This window comes from Mesitornis unicolor, unplaced genomic scaffold, assembly GCF_000695765.1.
Source record: "Mesitornis unicolor isolate BGI_N332 unplaced genomic scaffold, ASM69576v1 scaffold25794, whole genome shotgun sequence".
NCBI classification, from domain to species: domain Eukaryota; kingdom Metazoa; phylum Chordata; class Aves; order Mesitornithiformes; family Mesitornithidae; genus Mesitornis; species Mesitornis unicolor.
This window is the reverse complement of record NW_010181175.1, coordinates 21,248-39,895: the sequence shown is the minus strand read 5'-3', so window position 1 is coordinate 39,895 and position 18,648 is coordinate 21,248. Positions and strand designations below refer to the sequence as shown.

General features: G+C 37.4%; 1 protein-coding gene across 1 annotated transcript in view; it reads left to right on the top strand.

The window, feature by feature from the left end:
- Positions 1–18,648, top strand: part of CRB1 (crumbs family member 1, photoreceptor morphogenesis associated) — a 49,416-nt gene that overhangs the window by 19,045 nt on the left and 11,723 nt on the right. The window contains exon 6 of the mRNA XM_010183353.1: positions 16,105–17,058. Coding sequence (XP_010181655.1) covers positions 16,105–17,058 — 954 coding nt within the window. The remainder of the gene's footprint in view (positions 1–16,104; positions 17,059–18,648) is intronic.

The following is an 18,648-nucleotide window of genomic DNA, read 5'->3' as shown; positions in this document are numbered from 1 at the left end:
CATCATTACTATGATCTATTTTCTCTAGTTACACTGTTATGTTAAGTTCTATAATGTAGTCTGACGTGACTGACAGAGCCTTCAAGCAGTGGATATTTTGAATCTGGCACATCTCTCTGTGTTAAACAGTATTGCACATAAACACTTTTTAGCATGAAAAGCTTTTTTCCTTGAAGGGGAGGAGGAGGGGAAGAATGGCTTTTCATCCATAAGCTTCCAGATCTTGCAGCACACAGACAGATAATGTCCTTAGACTTAAGTAATCTCTAAGTCCAGTACCTGGCAGAATGTGCTTTAAAAAGGGGGCAAATAATAAAAGGCAGTTGTATATTATTTGGCAGCAGGAATAAAGCTTTTCAAGCACCTATTATTTTCCTGACACTCATTACTGATGGGTCATTCCATCATCTTACTGACTTCTTGTAAAACTAGTCTAAATATCCAAGAAGATTTTTCCTTCTGGGGCCTTCTTCAGGATCTGCCTATTTACCTTTTTGATTTCTTTCTTAATGCTGTGAATAAACCTTTCCTAGCCTTTTTAATTGGCATATCACAGATATTTGTAGTCTCCTACAATCCAGCTTTGCCACCTCTTGGCTGAGCTTATGAACCTTTTTTCCCTATTGGACAATCTCTCTGGCCTTTTCATTTCTTGCTTGCTTTGCCCCAGCCCAGCACCACACACTACAGCCTGGAACGGAACGTGGGACTCATTTTACTCTAGTTTTACTGATGCTGAAAAAGCAGTCATCTTCATTTCCCTAATACAAACATGAACTGCTGTGTATCTCCTGATATACAACCTAATGCCAGTTCTATGAGCCTAGCACACCCTAGCATTACAAATATTCCTGCACGTTTCCTGAAGAGAGGCGTTTCTTGTGTATACACATACATCTAATGGCAAAGACAACCACTAATGAAAGTAGAATTTAAAGCGTGGTCTAAGTGATAACCATGCACAAACCCTGGTGAAATCAAAGGTATTGCAAATACTAAATTGGCAGCAGAACCTTGCCTATCTTCTTAAGATTTTGATTGTCCACCTCAGGAGCTATTACAGCATATGCTTTTTAGCATTGTATTGTATAAGCCTGCATTGTTGTGGTTGAATTACAATCAAATTGCAAAGTCAAGCAGATGCACAACTTTTCTCCAAACAGAAATTAACTTTCCTTAAATCTACACATTGTACAGGTTTCACTAACCTGGAGAAAGTGCTTCACAATTAGACAGTAAATAGAAGACCTGTGCTATGGGATTAATATATTTTACTTCTTCAATACCTTCTAATTTATGGAATATTTAAGGTCAAATGTCAAGTGATAAACAAAATGACCCAATTTAATAGCACAGTGTTTTACTCAACAGCAGATTTGAAAACGGTCTTAATAATGTCACCATTGCAAACCCCATTAAAATCCAGTTTATTGGAAATACAGTAAATTATACCAAACACTAAGAGGCACTACTTCTCTTTTCCCCCCATGATGGAGGAACTCAGGAGTGACACTGGAGAAGCTGGAGGAGTTCTATCAGAAATAGCACATGGGCAAGTAGTGCTGAACTGTATGCATGTATATACAAATGGCTGCACACAGACACACACACATATGCACTAATACATATATACGTATGTACGTAAACACATACATAATAGCTGCTTCAGAGTACTTTATTGCTCTGCTTATAGAAAGTCTTTCTTTGATCACTAATTAAAAAGGTCCACAACTTTCATCTTTTCTGTTTTGAAGTGCACAGTTTTCTGGCTGGATTTTTTTGTGGCACGAATGAAAGACTTGTCTTCATTCCTTTCTGCAAGATTTGCAGCATGCCATGCGTGTGCTTGTTAAAAAGCAGAGTTTATGTTGGTCTTCATTACTAATTAATTATTTTAATTGCATGGCTTCTGACAATGGGAAATGTGTGATGTTTGCATGCCAAACCTGTATGTATTTGTTATGAAAGCAATATTGACCTATATTCGGATAAAAAGTCAAGATGCATGAGTAAACTTATTTAAAATTAAAGTATGCAAGCTGCAGTTATTTTGCTATAGCATCAAATATAAATGGTATCATGCCATTCATCACTCCTTTCTTGCAGAGGTTACGTTTTTTATGTAGTTAACTACTCTGTTTTCATGCTCACAGATTTTTACATGCCTTTGAAATACCGTTTTTCATATATAAACATCCCCAAATAACCCACAGCAGTGGGATGGCGTTCCCGTTCACCCTTGGTAATGGGCTTTACTTGGTAAACTGCTATTTGTGTTACCCTCCAAAAAAAGTATAAGCTGCCCTAATGTGTGAAAATACAGAATTTGTTTGAACTAGCATCAGCATTTTGGTACCAGCAGAGCTCTCAGAGATCTACAGGCTCTTAGAGAACAAATTTCTCTCTGCTCCTTCCATACTTATTAGCCAATAGAGGGAGCAGGAAACACTCTCTGTGTGTAGCATCTGCTACACATTAACAAAATGTGGGTTTTAGCTGATACATCAACAGAGTCATTAGAACTTGATCTGGAAAATGCTATTTCTCAAAGACTTTGTGCTGAACGCTGTTTGACCGTCCAAATTCTTAACATCAATTTTTCACACAGTCACACAGTTTGATTAGCAAAATCTACTCCCTCTTCCACATGAAGTTCAGGGGTATTGATCTTTAGCCAGTCATGCAAAGGCCACTTGGGACTGTAAGAGCTATGGAAAAAACAAGCACTACGGTTTTAAATACAGAAGAGTAATTAGATGACCCAGACCAGGGCTATTCCTCATTGAAATCTATTAGCATCTTGCAGGCTTGACTTTTACACAATAATAATATAATTTTCCATCCCAAAGTATTGGGTTTTACTGATTATGCCAGTGGTCGTACTGATGGAGCTATTGGCGTGAAAGGAGGCAAAGGAATTCCTGTCCTGCTAAAGGCTAAGCATCCACAATGAATTTTGCACCCTTGCTTGACAAAAAAATGTTTGACCCAAGCATTGTGTCAAATATTCATGTTTTCCTCTTGATTCTTAAAATACCAGCAAAGGACTATTTCAGACCCTTACATAAGGTTCCCATAATGCCAGTGGCATAAATGACATCAGTTTTTAAAGCATAAAAGGCACCTCATCTATGCTCAGAAATGTCAGTAGTAATTACAAACTTTGTTTTCAAGTATAATCAATTCTTTATTTATGGTGTGAAATGTTTTTTGCCCTTTTGAACTTTTGCTACTCTAAGACAAGCAATATTGTTAGCATGTTCCTTTAAAAATAATTGCTTCTAGACTGAGAAATTGAATGTCAAGTTCCAACTTGATGTAAATTAAATGGGTTACATTAATAGTCTGGCCTGTGATAGAAGTGAGTGTTTCGATTCTGGGTTTGACTTCAGGACATGACCTCTTGATCACACAGGTCAGCACAGATAGGAAATATTGAAGAGGTACCCTAGGTTGATGTGGGGAAGAAAGTGTCTTGTAGTGATGTATCACAAACTGTCTGATCCATTAAACAGAAGCAATATCAGACTTCATGGAGAATAAAGCTTAGTTGTCATAGGTCATTATGTTCTTAAAAAAATATAAAGAGGTGGAAGGAAAATCACAATGATGGAGATCCTCAGGGCTGTCATGTACACATAATCTTCTCAACCTTCCTGAATTAATGCTGCCAAGCCTACATACAGGAGAAACAGTGTAAATAATCCAGATATTCTTAACTTTTACACTTTGTCTCAGATTTCCCACCTGTACCTGTTATAAAGGATTATTTAACAACATGCTGCATTTTAAATCTGAAAGCGGGGTATCCCTACAGCCGAGCCTCACACTTATGTGATCAGGTCTTAAGAATTGCATGCATGAGAGCAATCATGTTCACAAGTTCAGGCAATATATAGTTCTTCAAGGGGAAGGAACAGGTGAACTGGGGAGAAATTTAAATGTAGGTTGGTTTTTTTTTCTGTGAAATGCTATTTCCTGCCTTTAAATTTTACTTTTATTTCAACTTCTTGGCAACCCCCGCTCTCTCAGCCTCTCCTCATGAAAGATTTTTCCAATCCCTTAATTGTCTTCATGGCACTTTGCCAGACTTGCTCCAGTACATCTGCTTCTTTCTTGTACCTGTGGAGCCCAGGCCTGGACTTGATGTGGTCTCACTAGTGCTGAGCAGAGGCAAAAGTCACCTCCGTTGACCTGCTGACAGCACTATTCCTAGTATAGCCCAGGAGGCTGTTGACCCTCCTTACTGCAAGGGCACACTGCTGGCTCATTTTCAACTTGTTCACCAGCACGGCAAAGCTGCTGGTGAGGTTATTTATGCCCAGGTGCAGGACTTTGTAAATGCTTTTGCACATCTTCATGAGGTTCCCATTTCTCCAGACTGTTGAGGTCCCTTTGAATGGCAGCACAACCCTCTGGTGTATAAACAACTCTTCCCAATGTTGTATAAATATATGTATACATATATACAATTCCAATTTAAATCTGCTATAAAAATAAAAACCCAAACCTGATCACTTTAATGTTTTTGTTCAATTGGACTCAGGAGGTTTATACTTTGCTAGCAATTCATTATCACATATGAGTCCCAGGTCTAAGGTCTTCTCAAGGGCATAAAAAGTATGTTTGGACACTGAGTAATAAAAATAAGCTGGTAAAGTGAGCACCAAAATTAATTTTATGTGATATACTCCATAAAAGCTCTTACATTAATTGTTCCATGTGGCATCCAGCTCTTAATTATTCAGTGTTTGCTAACAGAAGGAACAAGTAATAAAATCTGGTATTCTTTTGTCTGCTTATTTGCACTGTTTGAAATAAACTTTGAGGTGACTGTAGTAAGGCACAAGCTGCTGCTGTTTAGGTACCTGGACTGATTTTTTTTCAGGTACAAGGAGAATTTCAAAGAAGTTAAGCTAGTTTTAGTGATCACCTGAGTGTTGATCTCTTTTTTAAAAATATTTGAATTAGGTTAGAAAAGGACTGCTGCTGATTGTGTAGGGAGAAACAGATTAAGGAAAGCATGCTCTTTCCCTGGCTGACATTGTACTTTGCACTTTCAATAAACAGTCTCAAGGAGAAGGAAAAAAGCCTAGTATAGACAGGTAATTTGTGCTGATAATTAACTGCTAGAAATAGATTTGGTGGGTCTGATTCAGATTGCTCTCCCACCGCTGTCATTCTTCGAGTCTGGCTGTGTTAACAACATGACACTATTACAGAGAATCATAATGATCAATACAGTTATGGCTGTAGTCGCTGTCCTATGGGCACTATTTTTTCTTAACAAAGGGGGTTCAAAATCTGTTATTAGTCCTGTTTGTGAGGCCAGAGCATCACGTTCAATCCCTACCTATAGTAACAAATAAAAAAAACAATTTAAATGCTGTACTGCAAATATGTCTGCACAGCTACAGAAGTTAACTGCAACATATAAAGATATGTAAAAACTAGATTTAATCTAGGTAAATCACATACCCATGTCTCAGGTAATCCACCAATAAGACAGCCAGCAGTCCATCATGAGCACACGCAATCTCAGCTGAATTCCGTGCTCCCATTGCCATTGGAATTGCTATATGACCTAGCGAAAGTGAAGCTAGTTTGGGTCTCACACTTCCCAGCTTCAAGACACATCAAGATATGAAACATTGGCTAAACAAAGCCGTGGCTTAGATGACTTTTCAAACTCCAGAAGAGCTAAAATTGGAAGGAGCAAGAGAAATTAACACCGTTGCTGAGGTCAAAACAGGCATCATCTTCTTTTAATCCAATTCCCATTGATATGGAATTGGATTAAAAGACAACAGTCCAAAGTCTAAGGTCTTCTGCATCTACATCTGCTCTATAGCAAGTCACAGCTATTTATACAGGAAAGAAAATACACATCAGGTAGTGCCTTATAAAAAAATTGTAGAAGTGGTAGTTCAGGACAAAAGACTTGTGTTTCTGTATTTAAAGTGATAATAAATTTTGTGCAAATATATACTGTAGAAATAGAGAAGTCTAATTATACACAGTCTAAATACAGATCACATTCATGTTATTTAGACAGCTATGCTATACACAGCTCAAAATACACACAGCACAAGCATGTTATGTATGTTCACACATTCATATTTCATACTTTTCTATTCTCAGGTTTCCATTCTCTTGTAAGCTCTATAGGCCCTATTAAAACTATGATTTTCTAGCCTACTGGCTTTTTCAGTTTGTTTCAAGATGCACTGACAATGAAGTTATGTAAATGCAGTCACTTCTGTATGTTGCAGAGATTCACACTGGTTTTAACAAAATTAGAAAATCTTGCAAATGACTGAATGTTTTCAAAGCACCATTTCCAGAGCAGAAGACGTTTCACACTAGGCAGCACAGTGGCTGTGCTTGCCTACCTCTGTTAAAACAAATAGGAAGCAGCCAACAAGATACAAGATAGAAAAATCCCTTTTAAGGGAATCTAGACACAGCATACATTTCTCAATGGATGTGTTCAGCGGCAGCAAGCACTCTTTTAAAGCTCTTAAGTGTGTGTAGGACTGAAAATTAATTTGTTTTCCAATTCCAAAGTGAATCATATGCTCCAAACAGATTTTCAAGGCAATGAAACATGACCTTGTATGATCTAATTAAACAACTCAAAGGTATTGGTTGTTTTAAGATCCCTTTGGATATACTTCAGTTCAAACGCACACACATCGTCTGTATGTACATGCTCATAAATCTACAAAAAATGCAAATCAGATCCTTAATGCTTTGAATTTGACAGTGTTACCACAGTTTTCTAAAAGGTAAAACATGAAAAATTTCTGAATTATATATACCCTTTTTACAATTTAAAGAACACACAAAAAACATACTGGAAGCAGAACACCAAATATCTTTATTTGGCTTCCAAATATCTGGTCCACAACCAGCTATAAGCAAATCAAATTCTCTGAAACGCACCATTCCAGTTTATTCTCTGGATGATGTCCTGACCCTCTAAGTGGAGCATTGGACCAGATGATAACCTTTGAGAGTCCCTTTCAATATAAATTTTTATGTGATTATTTCTTAATTCTCTATATTTTCTGAACTGACTTCTCTACTCCCTTGCACGTGACTATCTTCATCTAATTACAGGAAAATCTATGACTGGTGTTGTTTTGTTTTAGTTTTTTTCCAGTCTTTTGTCCTTGGCATTGCTCCTGTGGTCTCCTTTCTCCTCTCTCAATTTTAGCTTAGACCTTACCTCTGAACTGCAGCCTTTCTAAGCATCCCTCACATTTCCTATATAGATTAATGGTTGTACACATACACACTCACTCCCCTTACTGTCCATAAATGCCTCTGTATCTAACAAGAACATTGTCTCAGGTGCCAACATAAGTACCTTTGGGGGTACCAGTGACTCCTATATTTCTATTTCCTTTTTCAAATTCTCAATTTTCTCTACTTTTTCATCTGTTTAATCCCCAAAATCTTACCTGCTGTTTTTTCTTATTTCTTAATATGTCATTAATTATAAATGACCTTCATAAATCACCTTTCTCTGGTTTAACCTGTCACACCCTGTAACTGGGATCTCCTTCCTCTCATGGACCCTTCCTTGCTCATATCAACAACGTGGCCATAGCTACAGACACATTAGTGCAGCCAGGTAACTCAAGGAGGATACTGCCTGGGAAAACTGGGCTGCCACCATTTGATTTTCTTTCTTACCACCATCAGTCAAATGCAACAGCAGCTGCCTCTTTTACCAATATATAAATCTGACTCTAGAAGTAGGGAAATGAAAGGAAAATGAGTGCCACGCAGGGACATATTTCTTCACCAAGTTTTTCTTTACCCCAGATTCAGACCCTAATCCTACGATTGGATCCACATGGCTGGCTGTGTTAATCGAAATATAGGACGAAGGTGTAGGCTACAAGCAACAGTTTCACCATGCTGCCCTTCTAGGACATGGCCCCTTGCCATTCACAGGCGCTGTGTGTCTGACCTCTGGCTGCGCCACTCGCACGGCTTTGCCTCAGGAGCGCTCATGGGCTGCAGAGAGGCTCATGAAAAGGCTGGCTGATCTACCCGGAAGCTGAAGCCAATGCTTAACTTAGTCGGCTGTTTCCAATATTTATAAAATAAAATAAAACGCCAGATCTCACTAAACAACTAATCACCTACAGCATGTACATGATTTTCTTTTTTCTTTTTTTTTTTTCAAATGAAAACTATTTTAGGTGTGACAAAACATGTGAAACAAATGGAAAAACATTTCCAAGTGCTCTTGCTCTCAGAAAACGTTTAATGATTGAAGAGATTAAGGGACTGGAGGTTTTTACTACTTAAAAAAATCCATTTTTACTGAAAATTCAAACTAGTCTAAGCAGCTTCGGGCCAGCAACATTTAAAAAGATTGAGTTACAGTGTGCCATTCTGAATGTAGCACATTATGAATTCCATATCCCTCAGCTAGAGTGACATATTTAATGATTAAGCCAAGTCACTCAACTCTATTTCTGTTTTATTTTTTTTCCTAGCCAGTATTAACTTTATATGTACATTTCAAATGGCAAGAGGAAAAATAGCAGAATAGCAAATTTGTCTGCAACAAAGGAATAACTAGCAAGGTCTTACGACTTCACAGAATTAGAGTTCTGTATGAAAGGTATCATGTGCAAATTAGCCCAATGTTAGCAAATGCTTATTATCCTACTCTTTTAAAGTATCCAATTTTCCATGTGCTCCATCTCTGTCCTGTATTCTGTCCCTCATTTTACATGAGCTTTTGCTGCTAAGACAGCAACAAAAAATTGCTGTGCTAGATCAGATCACTGGTCACATTCAGTTCAATATGCAGTATAAGCCAGGTCTTTACTGAAGAAAAATATGAGGAAAAAAATCCATTTAAATAGCCCTTACTCGCTCTACACTGGTGTACATGAGAGTAAAACCTCCTTTCTGACCTCCATGACAATGAGGTTTATGCCCAGAAGCATAAGTTTTAATTACGATGGCATAGAGATGGTCAATTTATTTCTTTGCGCTTACTCACTCATGAATGTGCATTTCCTCCTTCCAGCAAAGAGCAATTATCTCTTTGCAATTATCAGCACAGATGTGACAAAGATAGGATTTTCATGATTGTCTGCTAAGACCTGGAACCCTGAAGAATATATGCTCTGCCAGATCTTTCTGCTGGCCTCAAGATTAACGAGTCCCTTGAAAAAAGTTGTTTCTGCCTGAGATAGAATTTTGTAACAGACATTTCCAAAACTGTAAATTATGGGCGGAGGAAGCATTATTGCAAACTCTTTGTCTTCCATAAAACATATTCTAAAGGGTATGCAACAATTTGAGTTTCTCTAAGGTTGAGTTTCTCCCACTTGCATTTTATACAGTTTGATACATCTGCAGCTCAGTTGCTGGAAATTATTGTATTCAAGGAAGTAAGAGAAATACGGAAAAAATAGACTTTGAAGGGACAGACATGCAGGTACCATTTGGACTACCTATGTGTCTAAGATAGGATCAGCTGACTCATGTCACACTGCACTTTTGTCTCTAACCTATTTTTAAGGATCCAAAATAGACCTTTGGCCTCCAATTAGATACCTTATGCCAAGGGTTTGTTGCCTTATTATCATTAGAAGTATTTTCCAAAAGTGTGACTTGGATCTTCCGTGGTGCAGGTCAAACCCGTAATTTCTTCACTTGTTTACTATGTTCTCAGGGAACAGTGTGCTTTCTTTTTAGTACTGACAGACTGTTACTGTGTCCAGTTTCCTCTGCTTGTCTTTCGACTGAACAGCCCTAATTTTTAGTCTCTCCTCACAACTCATGTTTTCTAGACCTGTGATTATTCTCATTGCTCTCCTCTGAATTCTTCCCAATTGATCCAAATCAGTGCAGAACTAAAAGTGGACTCAGTATTTCCACTAAGACAGGACCGAGGCTTGGTAAACTGAAACTGTTGTTCCCCACCTGATTGCTGGTTATTGTGGCCTGAGACTATAGAAAATGACCCAGTCCTTCCAGAATGGAATCCAATATCTTTCAGACCATTTCTTCACTTTCTTATCTTCACCTATAAAGGTAATTTTGTCTTTAACACACTCAGAAGTTTCACTTAACCCTGCTTTATCAGGCAACTTAATAAGCAAACTTTCTATACCATCATCCATGTCTTTTATTATATCTTTTATGACCAGAACAAACCCAGGACAATCTCAAACCATACTCAATAGAGCCTCCCAGTTTGACAGGGAAGGAACCTCTGGCAACTACTTTCTGGTCAGGATTACACAAGTTTTATACCCACTTTATGGTGGTTTCTCATAAATATTTCCCCTTGGTTTGTACATGAAAATGTTATTAAAGACAATATCAAACCCTTACTGTAATTAGAGTAACTACCACCTTCTGTAACCCACTTGTACTTGTCAGGTTTGTTCAAAACACCCACTGGTGATTCTGACATGGCTTCAGGCAGTCTGCTAAATATCCTGGTATGAAGTTCCTGTGTCTCAGAGTGCCATCAACTCTGTGCTTTCACTGAGCTGTAATAGTGTATGCCTATCCTGACTTGATAGTGTGTATGTTCATAATCTTACCTTAGAACACTTGTCAGTGTCAGGACTGACAATTACCAAGAACGTCCAACTTTTTTTTGTTATTTTTAAAATAAAAAGGCATATTAAACTTCAAGCTGTAGCATGAGACAAGTGATAAGCACTACTAATGAAGTACATGTATACTAATTTATTAACATGAACTTCACTTTGTTTACAGCTTCCTTACTTACCTTTCAAAGAGTCTGGATTATATTCGTACCCCACAGTATTTGAATTTATTATAGGAAAAATCAATCAATACCTATACCAGAGTCTGGAAATAGAAGCAGTTCTCTGAGCACTACCATAAAAGAAATTGTGAACTGTAGATTAAAGGAATCCAAAATTGTATCCTGCATACGAGTCTTTTGGTGTACTTAGAAACAATGCTGACACAAGGTCAGGGATTTCCTCATTAATGAATAAATGAGTTGAGGGAGATGGAATTGAAAAACACTTTTGCCAAAAATCAACACTTTCTTGGGCACAGGCTGAGAGAAACTTCAGAAGCCATTGTTGAAGTTTAAAAATGAGAAACTGAATGAGAAAATGAGATCTGAATCCACAGTTTCTCATATACCAGTCAGATGAGTTACACCAACCCAGGGAAAGATTATCTTGCTCTATAATTATTTCACTAATTACAGAAAGAGATATTGCTCTAGCAATATTTTTAGCAATTAATCATGTAAATAAAGTATAAAGAAAACAAAAAAAAAGTCTGCTGCTTGAATTATCGCAGAAATAAGTAGTTCAATTTCCTGACCTCTATTTTCCTTTCATTAAATTAGGTCTGAATCAAAATGCCTTGTTCAAGAGCTGAAGAAAGAAAGTGTTTTAGTAAATTATTTTTCCTGTCTTTAGCACACTCAAAAATCTACAGATGTAAATTTCCAGTAAGTAGTACAATGAAAGCCAATAAAATAAAAATACTTTATAAAATAAAGAAATTAGATACAATTTTAGTTCTTTTCCATCTGCTTATTGAGATGTAAAAATTCTCTGAATGACAGTGTGAAAAAGTTGATCTGGGTTAACAAACCTCTTGAAAATGAAAGAATATATGGTCTTAAAAAACAATACCTTGTAAAACAATAAAAAGTGACAAATCAGTTTTTAAGAGATTCCAAAAATATGCTGTTCTGTGAAACATAATCAAAATTTAGTGTGAGCACATTTGGACAGAACATGGTGAAAAAGGATTGAAGTAGAATACATATCTATTGCGTAAGCAGTTTAATGAGTCTTACTTTAAGCCATGTTGATCTGGCTTGGGCAAAATACACCATCAGACTACATCAGCAGGTACAGAAGTGGAGCAAGCTAATCCTGGTAAGGAAGCCTTGATACTAAGAACTGTTTTAAATGGTACAGATACTTACTCTGTGGACTGCTCAAGTGCTAAACTATCTTTTTCTTCAGAAAAAGATGGTTGCCACTAGGATACAGGTTTACATAATTTTAATGACCATGTTTACAGGTAAGTATTTTCTTCTTGTGAAATTTTATGTGCACTTAGATTGTATTGAATATGTAGTGTCTATTCAGACTGCTTGCTTGTACTTGCTTGATATTTATACAGTGTCAAAGAACTGGAGAGGCAGAAGGTTGTAAACAGATGTCTAACTAAAGGTGTGTATCAAAAGTGTAACTTGGATAATACTTTTATAATTTTTTAATCAAAATGAAAATTAGTGGTGTTCAGCAAAATTACTCTTGAATAATTGCTTTTGTCATCCTGCTCCTGCCGGAAACCTTTGCTGCTAAATTTGAAACAGATAGTTTAATTAAGAGGTTAACAGAAAATAGCTCCCCTATAGTAATAATGTGTAAGTGAAAAAAGGAGACAGATACAAGTGATGTTATCATACTGACTCAAAGGAGCTGTTTCATCTCTGTTTTGAATAAAATTTCACAGGAGGAAAAAGTAATAGTTATCTATAAAAATATGATAAAAATATTGACACTGTCTGAAATTTTAGGTAGAAGTGTAATATATTTAGAAGAGAAAATGCTGAATGATTTTACTTTACTTTTTATTTTAAAAACACAAATACATTTAACTAATCTAATGCACGTAACCATTGAAAAGAAAATAATAGTTCCCCTTGCACTTGCTTTTGGTATGTCTTACATCTTTTAAGAGTACATTTTTTACATGCTAAACTTCTCCTCCAACCTGAGCTATTCGAACAGCTTATATAGTTCTATAAATATTGACTAATCCTTTTATCTAGAGTGCTTTTATCTTGAGTGACAGAGGTCTTTGCTTTTACAGCAAATGGCAGATAACAAGCAATATCAGCATTGCTTTTGAGAACAGCTGATTTATTTATTCCTGATATGAAAAAAAGATTTATTAATTGTCTTTTGGTGTGACCTATATTTATGTTTGTGCTAACCTTATTTCAAAATACTAAGCATATATATATATATGTAAGTGCATACGTGTATATGTATATACACACACACCACCCTGCAAAATAATTATTTTGCAACATATTACTTAGAAAGATAAGCACTGTATTCAGACACTGAAATGCTTATGAAATTACACATATTTAAGTGGCTCTGTGATAGTAATTTTGCATTTAGTAACTGATGATATTAATTTTCTGTAGGTGAGTACACTAACAAGATGTGTGCCTCCTTATGAAACGAAATTTATTTCTTTGTTAGACACTGATGCTTTTGGTATCAAATGTGTTATCTAAACTTAAAGGTAGAATATACTATTTCCAAAAAAGTTCATCATTCTCATGAAATTATTTCATTAATTTTACATCTAATTTGATGCAGTAGAGCACAACACAGACCCTAAACATTATTGTAAATTTGGGTTCAGTTCTTGCATCTGTTTCATCCTTTCCAAAGTCCCTATTGCAAGGTGTGACTCAGACAAGCTAGAAGGCAAAGGGAATGCCTGGCAGCTGCCATGGGATAGTAAATATACACAGAGTCATCACATGTTAGTGAAAATTCATCAATGAAGTATCTAACCATGCCCTGTGGTGAATTTTTCTACACAAGGTTTTACAGGGGCTCCAAGTCTATAAAACCTTAAGCACACTCTGACCACTCAGCACACTCTGACACCAATGTTGTATTATGCAGTAATAAACGGTTGTATACAAGACCAGTTTGTCACATTGTACCCAATGTCAAAGCAGGAAAGGGAGCAATGCCAGGCAGGAGATGTACTAAAACATTGACCAAAAGAGGAAACAGTCCATGGTAACTTTACTTTTCATACACAGGAGTAGTAAAAGCAGGACAAGTTGTTAATACAGAAATTGCCACAAACTGGGGAAAGCAGGCATCATTCTGGCCCCCAGTCAGTAATGGTTTGGGAAATGCACTTCACTTTGAGAAAGTCAGTCCCAATGAGTCATATTTCTGCCAGATGTCATTACACATTAAGGTATACATAGACATCTCATGTTGGAATATATATAAGCCTGGGTAGAAAACAGAGAGAAGCTGCTGTCGTAAAACCCCACTGCCAGACCAGGGAGATAGCACTAGTTGTGTTTCATCATCTGAAGCTTTAAGTGGAAACCATATAGTATAGTTGAAGACTGATGAGTAAGGAGGATTGCTGCTCAGAGGGCCTTTTATATAAATGCTATGACCACTTCACTCTGTCTAATCTGTAAAACAAATCTCAACTGATTCTCAGTTCTCTTCTGGCTCTCCTGTAACATCACTCACGGAGATGGGTCTAGTTACAACTGTGATTGAATAAAATGGACAGGCAAGGAATTAGCTTGAGTGACTACATTCATCTACTGCTATTTGAAGCAATTCATTGTGGCTGAATGCTGCTCTGTAATTTTCCATTAAAAAATGGCTGCATTTTGCTGTAAAAATAAAGCTTTATGCAAATTTGTATGTAAAGCTAAGTGTGGTGCCTGGTACCTAGCTGCAACTCCATGAGTCTCAGCATACATCATTACCTAATTTACAGGCACCAGTTTTGCTGTGGGGACTGGCATAATTATGTCTATTAACTACTTTATGCTGTTAATAGTAGTTTGAAAACTAACTGAAAAGTATTTCTTATTTTTCTCTAGAATAACTATGAAGGAAAGTGGAAATATTAGGAGTTGCACTTAGCATAAGTTTTCAAAAAAGTGTTTTGATATTTTGACTGCTTCCAAGGGAGATAAGAAACAGATTTTCCCTGATCCATTGCGTACATATCAGTCACTTGATTGCTCAAGGGAGAATTTACCGTAATTACCACTTTATAGGTGAACAACAGTGGAAAGGGATAAATTGATTAGTTTTACAAGAGGAACAGATTTGTTTTTCTTTGTGAAGTCTGATCCAGCAGACATACTTAGGTCACATCTATCAAATTACAGTGAAGTTAAGATAAGGAGCTCTCCTTTTAGCCAATATACCAAAAGCAAGGCATTATATGATTCTATATGGAAGAAGGGGAAACATGAGCCTGTATTGCCTATCTACAGAAATGAAGCTCCAAACATTTGAGAAAATATTCCTTTCATTTTTTTTCTTGCTTTATATTTTGTATAAAGGAGAGAGAAAGAAAGTTCCACTGTAGATACACATACCAGGAGTACTCTGCTAGGACATACAGGTTCAAACCCCTCCAACAGCTTCTCTCAGATCCTCAGGTCCCACATGAAGGAGACCTCACAGTGTGAGCCCATGGCTGACAAACAAGAAGCCACTGCTGCCTTGGTTTTGAAAGAATTGAGATCCATTGTTCATTTGTGAATAACTACAGCACACACCTAATCATGAAATGTGGCAACTGCCCACTCAACTCTTCTTTGGATTTCTTCTTGTCACTCTGTGCAGCTCCCTGATTACTCTGAATGTCATTCTTCAGATAGCCAGCTCACTGTACATACATTTTGCAGGGATGTTCACCCACTTGTCAGTCTGCCCCACTCTGTCATATAGTACTTATAAGTTCTGTGGCTATCACTTGAAGATTGTTGCTTCAAGATGTTTCATATGGGACCAGGAATAGTCAATAATTCTTCTCCTGTTTGCATGGCTGTGAAAGAGAAAGAAAGACCAGCAGATTATACTTCAGCTCATCAACATACCGTATTATGAAAATGAATTAAACAACAATTATTGGCTTTTTATATGTCATAAATTATTCAGTTCCTCTCAAAGCCCTCTAGATTAATACCACAGAATAGGTGAGAAACAATTACTTGATCACAGCTTTTGGAGGTGATATTTATCTCAATTTCATCACATTATCCATATCAAAATTGTCATTTTGTTTGGTTCTTTTCTCCAAATCGTGATTATTGCTAAGGTGTTTGTAATACCACTTTGCACAAGAAAACCATGGCATGTGAGTGGTATTTTTATACTTCAAATATTTTAGAATTGTGAATCAAGCATTTATTTATCAAGCCATTCACCTCTAATTAAAGAGAACTTAATAAAACACAAGTTATTAAAAATGTCATTTTGGGCTCCAGTTATCCAGTCCAGAATGTCTAATTCCTGCTCTATTCTTCAGGTACTCACTGTGATGAAGACATCAATGAATGTTACACAAACCCTTGCCAAAATGGTGGAATCTGTGAGAATTTTCCTGGGAATTACACTTGCCATTGCCCACCTGCAGACAAAGAAGGGATCTATTACGGTGGCTGGAACTGTACAGAAGTCCTCCATGGCTGTACTGATCAGCAATGTCAAAACAATGGAATATGTATCCCACATTTAAAAAATGGCCAACATGGATTCAGCTGCATATGTTCACCTGGGTATACTGGAATACACTGTGAAATCGTAACCACGTTTTCTTTTCCAGGAAACAGTTTCCTTTTGTTGAAGAATCCCATCACCCCTAAAAAGGACTTTTTCTATAATATAAACCTGAGATTTCAGACTGTGCAACCTACAGCTTTTCTGTTTTTCCGAGGGGAGAAAAGCACATTTGCGAAGCTGGAGTTACTGAACGGCTACTTACACTTATCCGTGCAAGTCAATAACCAGCCACAGGCTCTTTTGCATATTTCACATAATGTCAGTGATGGAGAATGGCATTCAGTGGAGGTAACCTTGGCAAGAGCTGTTACTCTTAATTTGCTTGACAGCTCTTGTGTAGAATCATGTCTCAATAAAACGTCTGCTGTGATAGATAATGATCACGTGATGCTTGCATTTCAGAGCACGTTTTTGGGCGGCTTACCAGTGGGGAACATTGGTGGCAACTCTCTACTTAGCATCTATAATATACATTCTGCACCTTCATTTGTAGGCTGTCTTCAGGACATTGAAATAGACTTGAATGTTATTACACCCAAGAATGTATCACCTGAATCATCTTTAAATGTCAGGACAGGATGTACTAAAAAGGACTGGTGTGAAACCCACCCTTGTCAGAACAGGGGACGCTGCACCAACCTGTGGCTGAGCTACCACTGCGATTGCTACCGGCCGTACACAGGACCAAGCTGCGCAACAGGTGAGAGAACGCTGTTGGCATACCTGTTTTAAGTGGCTGCTGAAAACATGATCATGAACAATCCTGTTTTCTGGATTTCTGGAGCTTAATGTCAACCAGTAAGTAAGCACAAGAGAATAGTAGGAGCACGCCTTCATTATTTTCTAGTTACTTTCCCAGGAAGGCAGCTTTTCAGCCTGACAGAAAAAGTCAGACTAAACTGGTGGATTCCACTCATCAAGTTTTTAAATCATCTTAGTGCTCTTAGCACTCCATAAACTCTGGAAATCTGTAGTTCACTGGAGGTTATGCACCCCAAGTAAAATTTAGAAAGCAACCAAGTCACTTGAAGTTTAAGTTGTACTTTCAAAGCATTCTTTGAAAATTTCATCCTCGAGCTCTCTAGGCTTTTATAAAGAAACTCATTTAAGGCAATGAAAGGCAAGAAAAATACTGCAAGTTAAAAAGAGACAGATTCCAGTTTTTAAAAATGAATGAGACCATACTAATAACTTAATCTGATCACCCCAAGGAGAAGGCAGGGCTTCAGAGGCTGGAAGCAGGGTCCATTCATGTCTCAGCTAGTCCCAGGGCAGCTTTGAACACTTGATAATGAAGATGGCCATTACCAGAGAGCTGCCTGGTGACAAGAGGGAAGCATCCATGTCTTAGCAAAGAAAAAGAGTCCATCTCAGCAAATGGCCTCTTTGGCAGTAAAAAGCAGGAAAAAGCTACATCTGCCTGTAGCACTTTCCCTGCTACAAATTATCTTTCCAAGTGCAGGCTACAGCAAAGTGGAAGGACAACAGGAGGTCCCTGCCCACCTCCCTGCTATGCTGCATCTGGTGCATGTGACCTGCTAGAGTTGTAAATACAGCACCCCTCAGGAACACTTTGGGGTGAACTCAGCAATCTTTCCTCAGCAAAAGTTTTAGGGATTTCAAACAAGAAGTTTTGTTTCAGACAAATGTACAGGACTGTCTTCCATGCAGCGCCCTTGCCTCTGCTTCCTTCTCTACCCCCTTACTAACCATCCACACATGGTCAATCATAGCAACGTTCAGAAGAAATTCATACATACACATATACATACATAAATATATTTTTATATATGTATCTATATTTGCCAAGTGGTCTGAAAAAAATGAAGTGCAACAGCAGAGCCATGGTCAAATCGGAATGGACAGATCTTGAACTGGTGTAAACTGGTGTGGCTGCACTGCTGCCAGTGAAGCTATATTGATTTACATCAGCTGAGCGACTGGCCCCAGGGACTTATTGAATGTATTATCAAGCTGTAGCTTGAAATAAATTTCAAAATCTTTAAGTACGATTTCATTTTGTATGCTATGCTTAATAGTTATCAATACTTTTCAAGAGTTTTTTTTTTATTGCAAAATGACAAAGTCTGAGAGGTAATTGTAACAGACTTCTTTGAAGTCTAGCTGTAATTTATCCAAAGTTTTGGAAAGCAACTTTGGAGCATAGGACAACATCTGGTAAATATGTTTGCCTCCTTATATGAAGCAAAATTAAAACCAGTCAGGGCCAGGAGAGGTTTATACTGGCATTAGTACTGTTGAGAATGGTTAGAAGGCAGGCTGCTTTTCT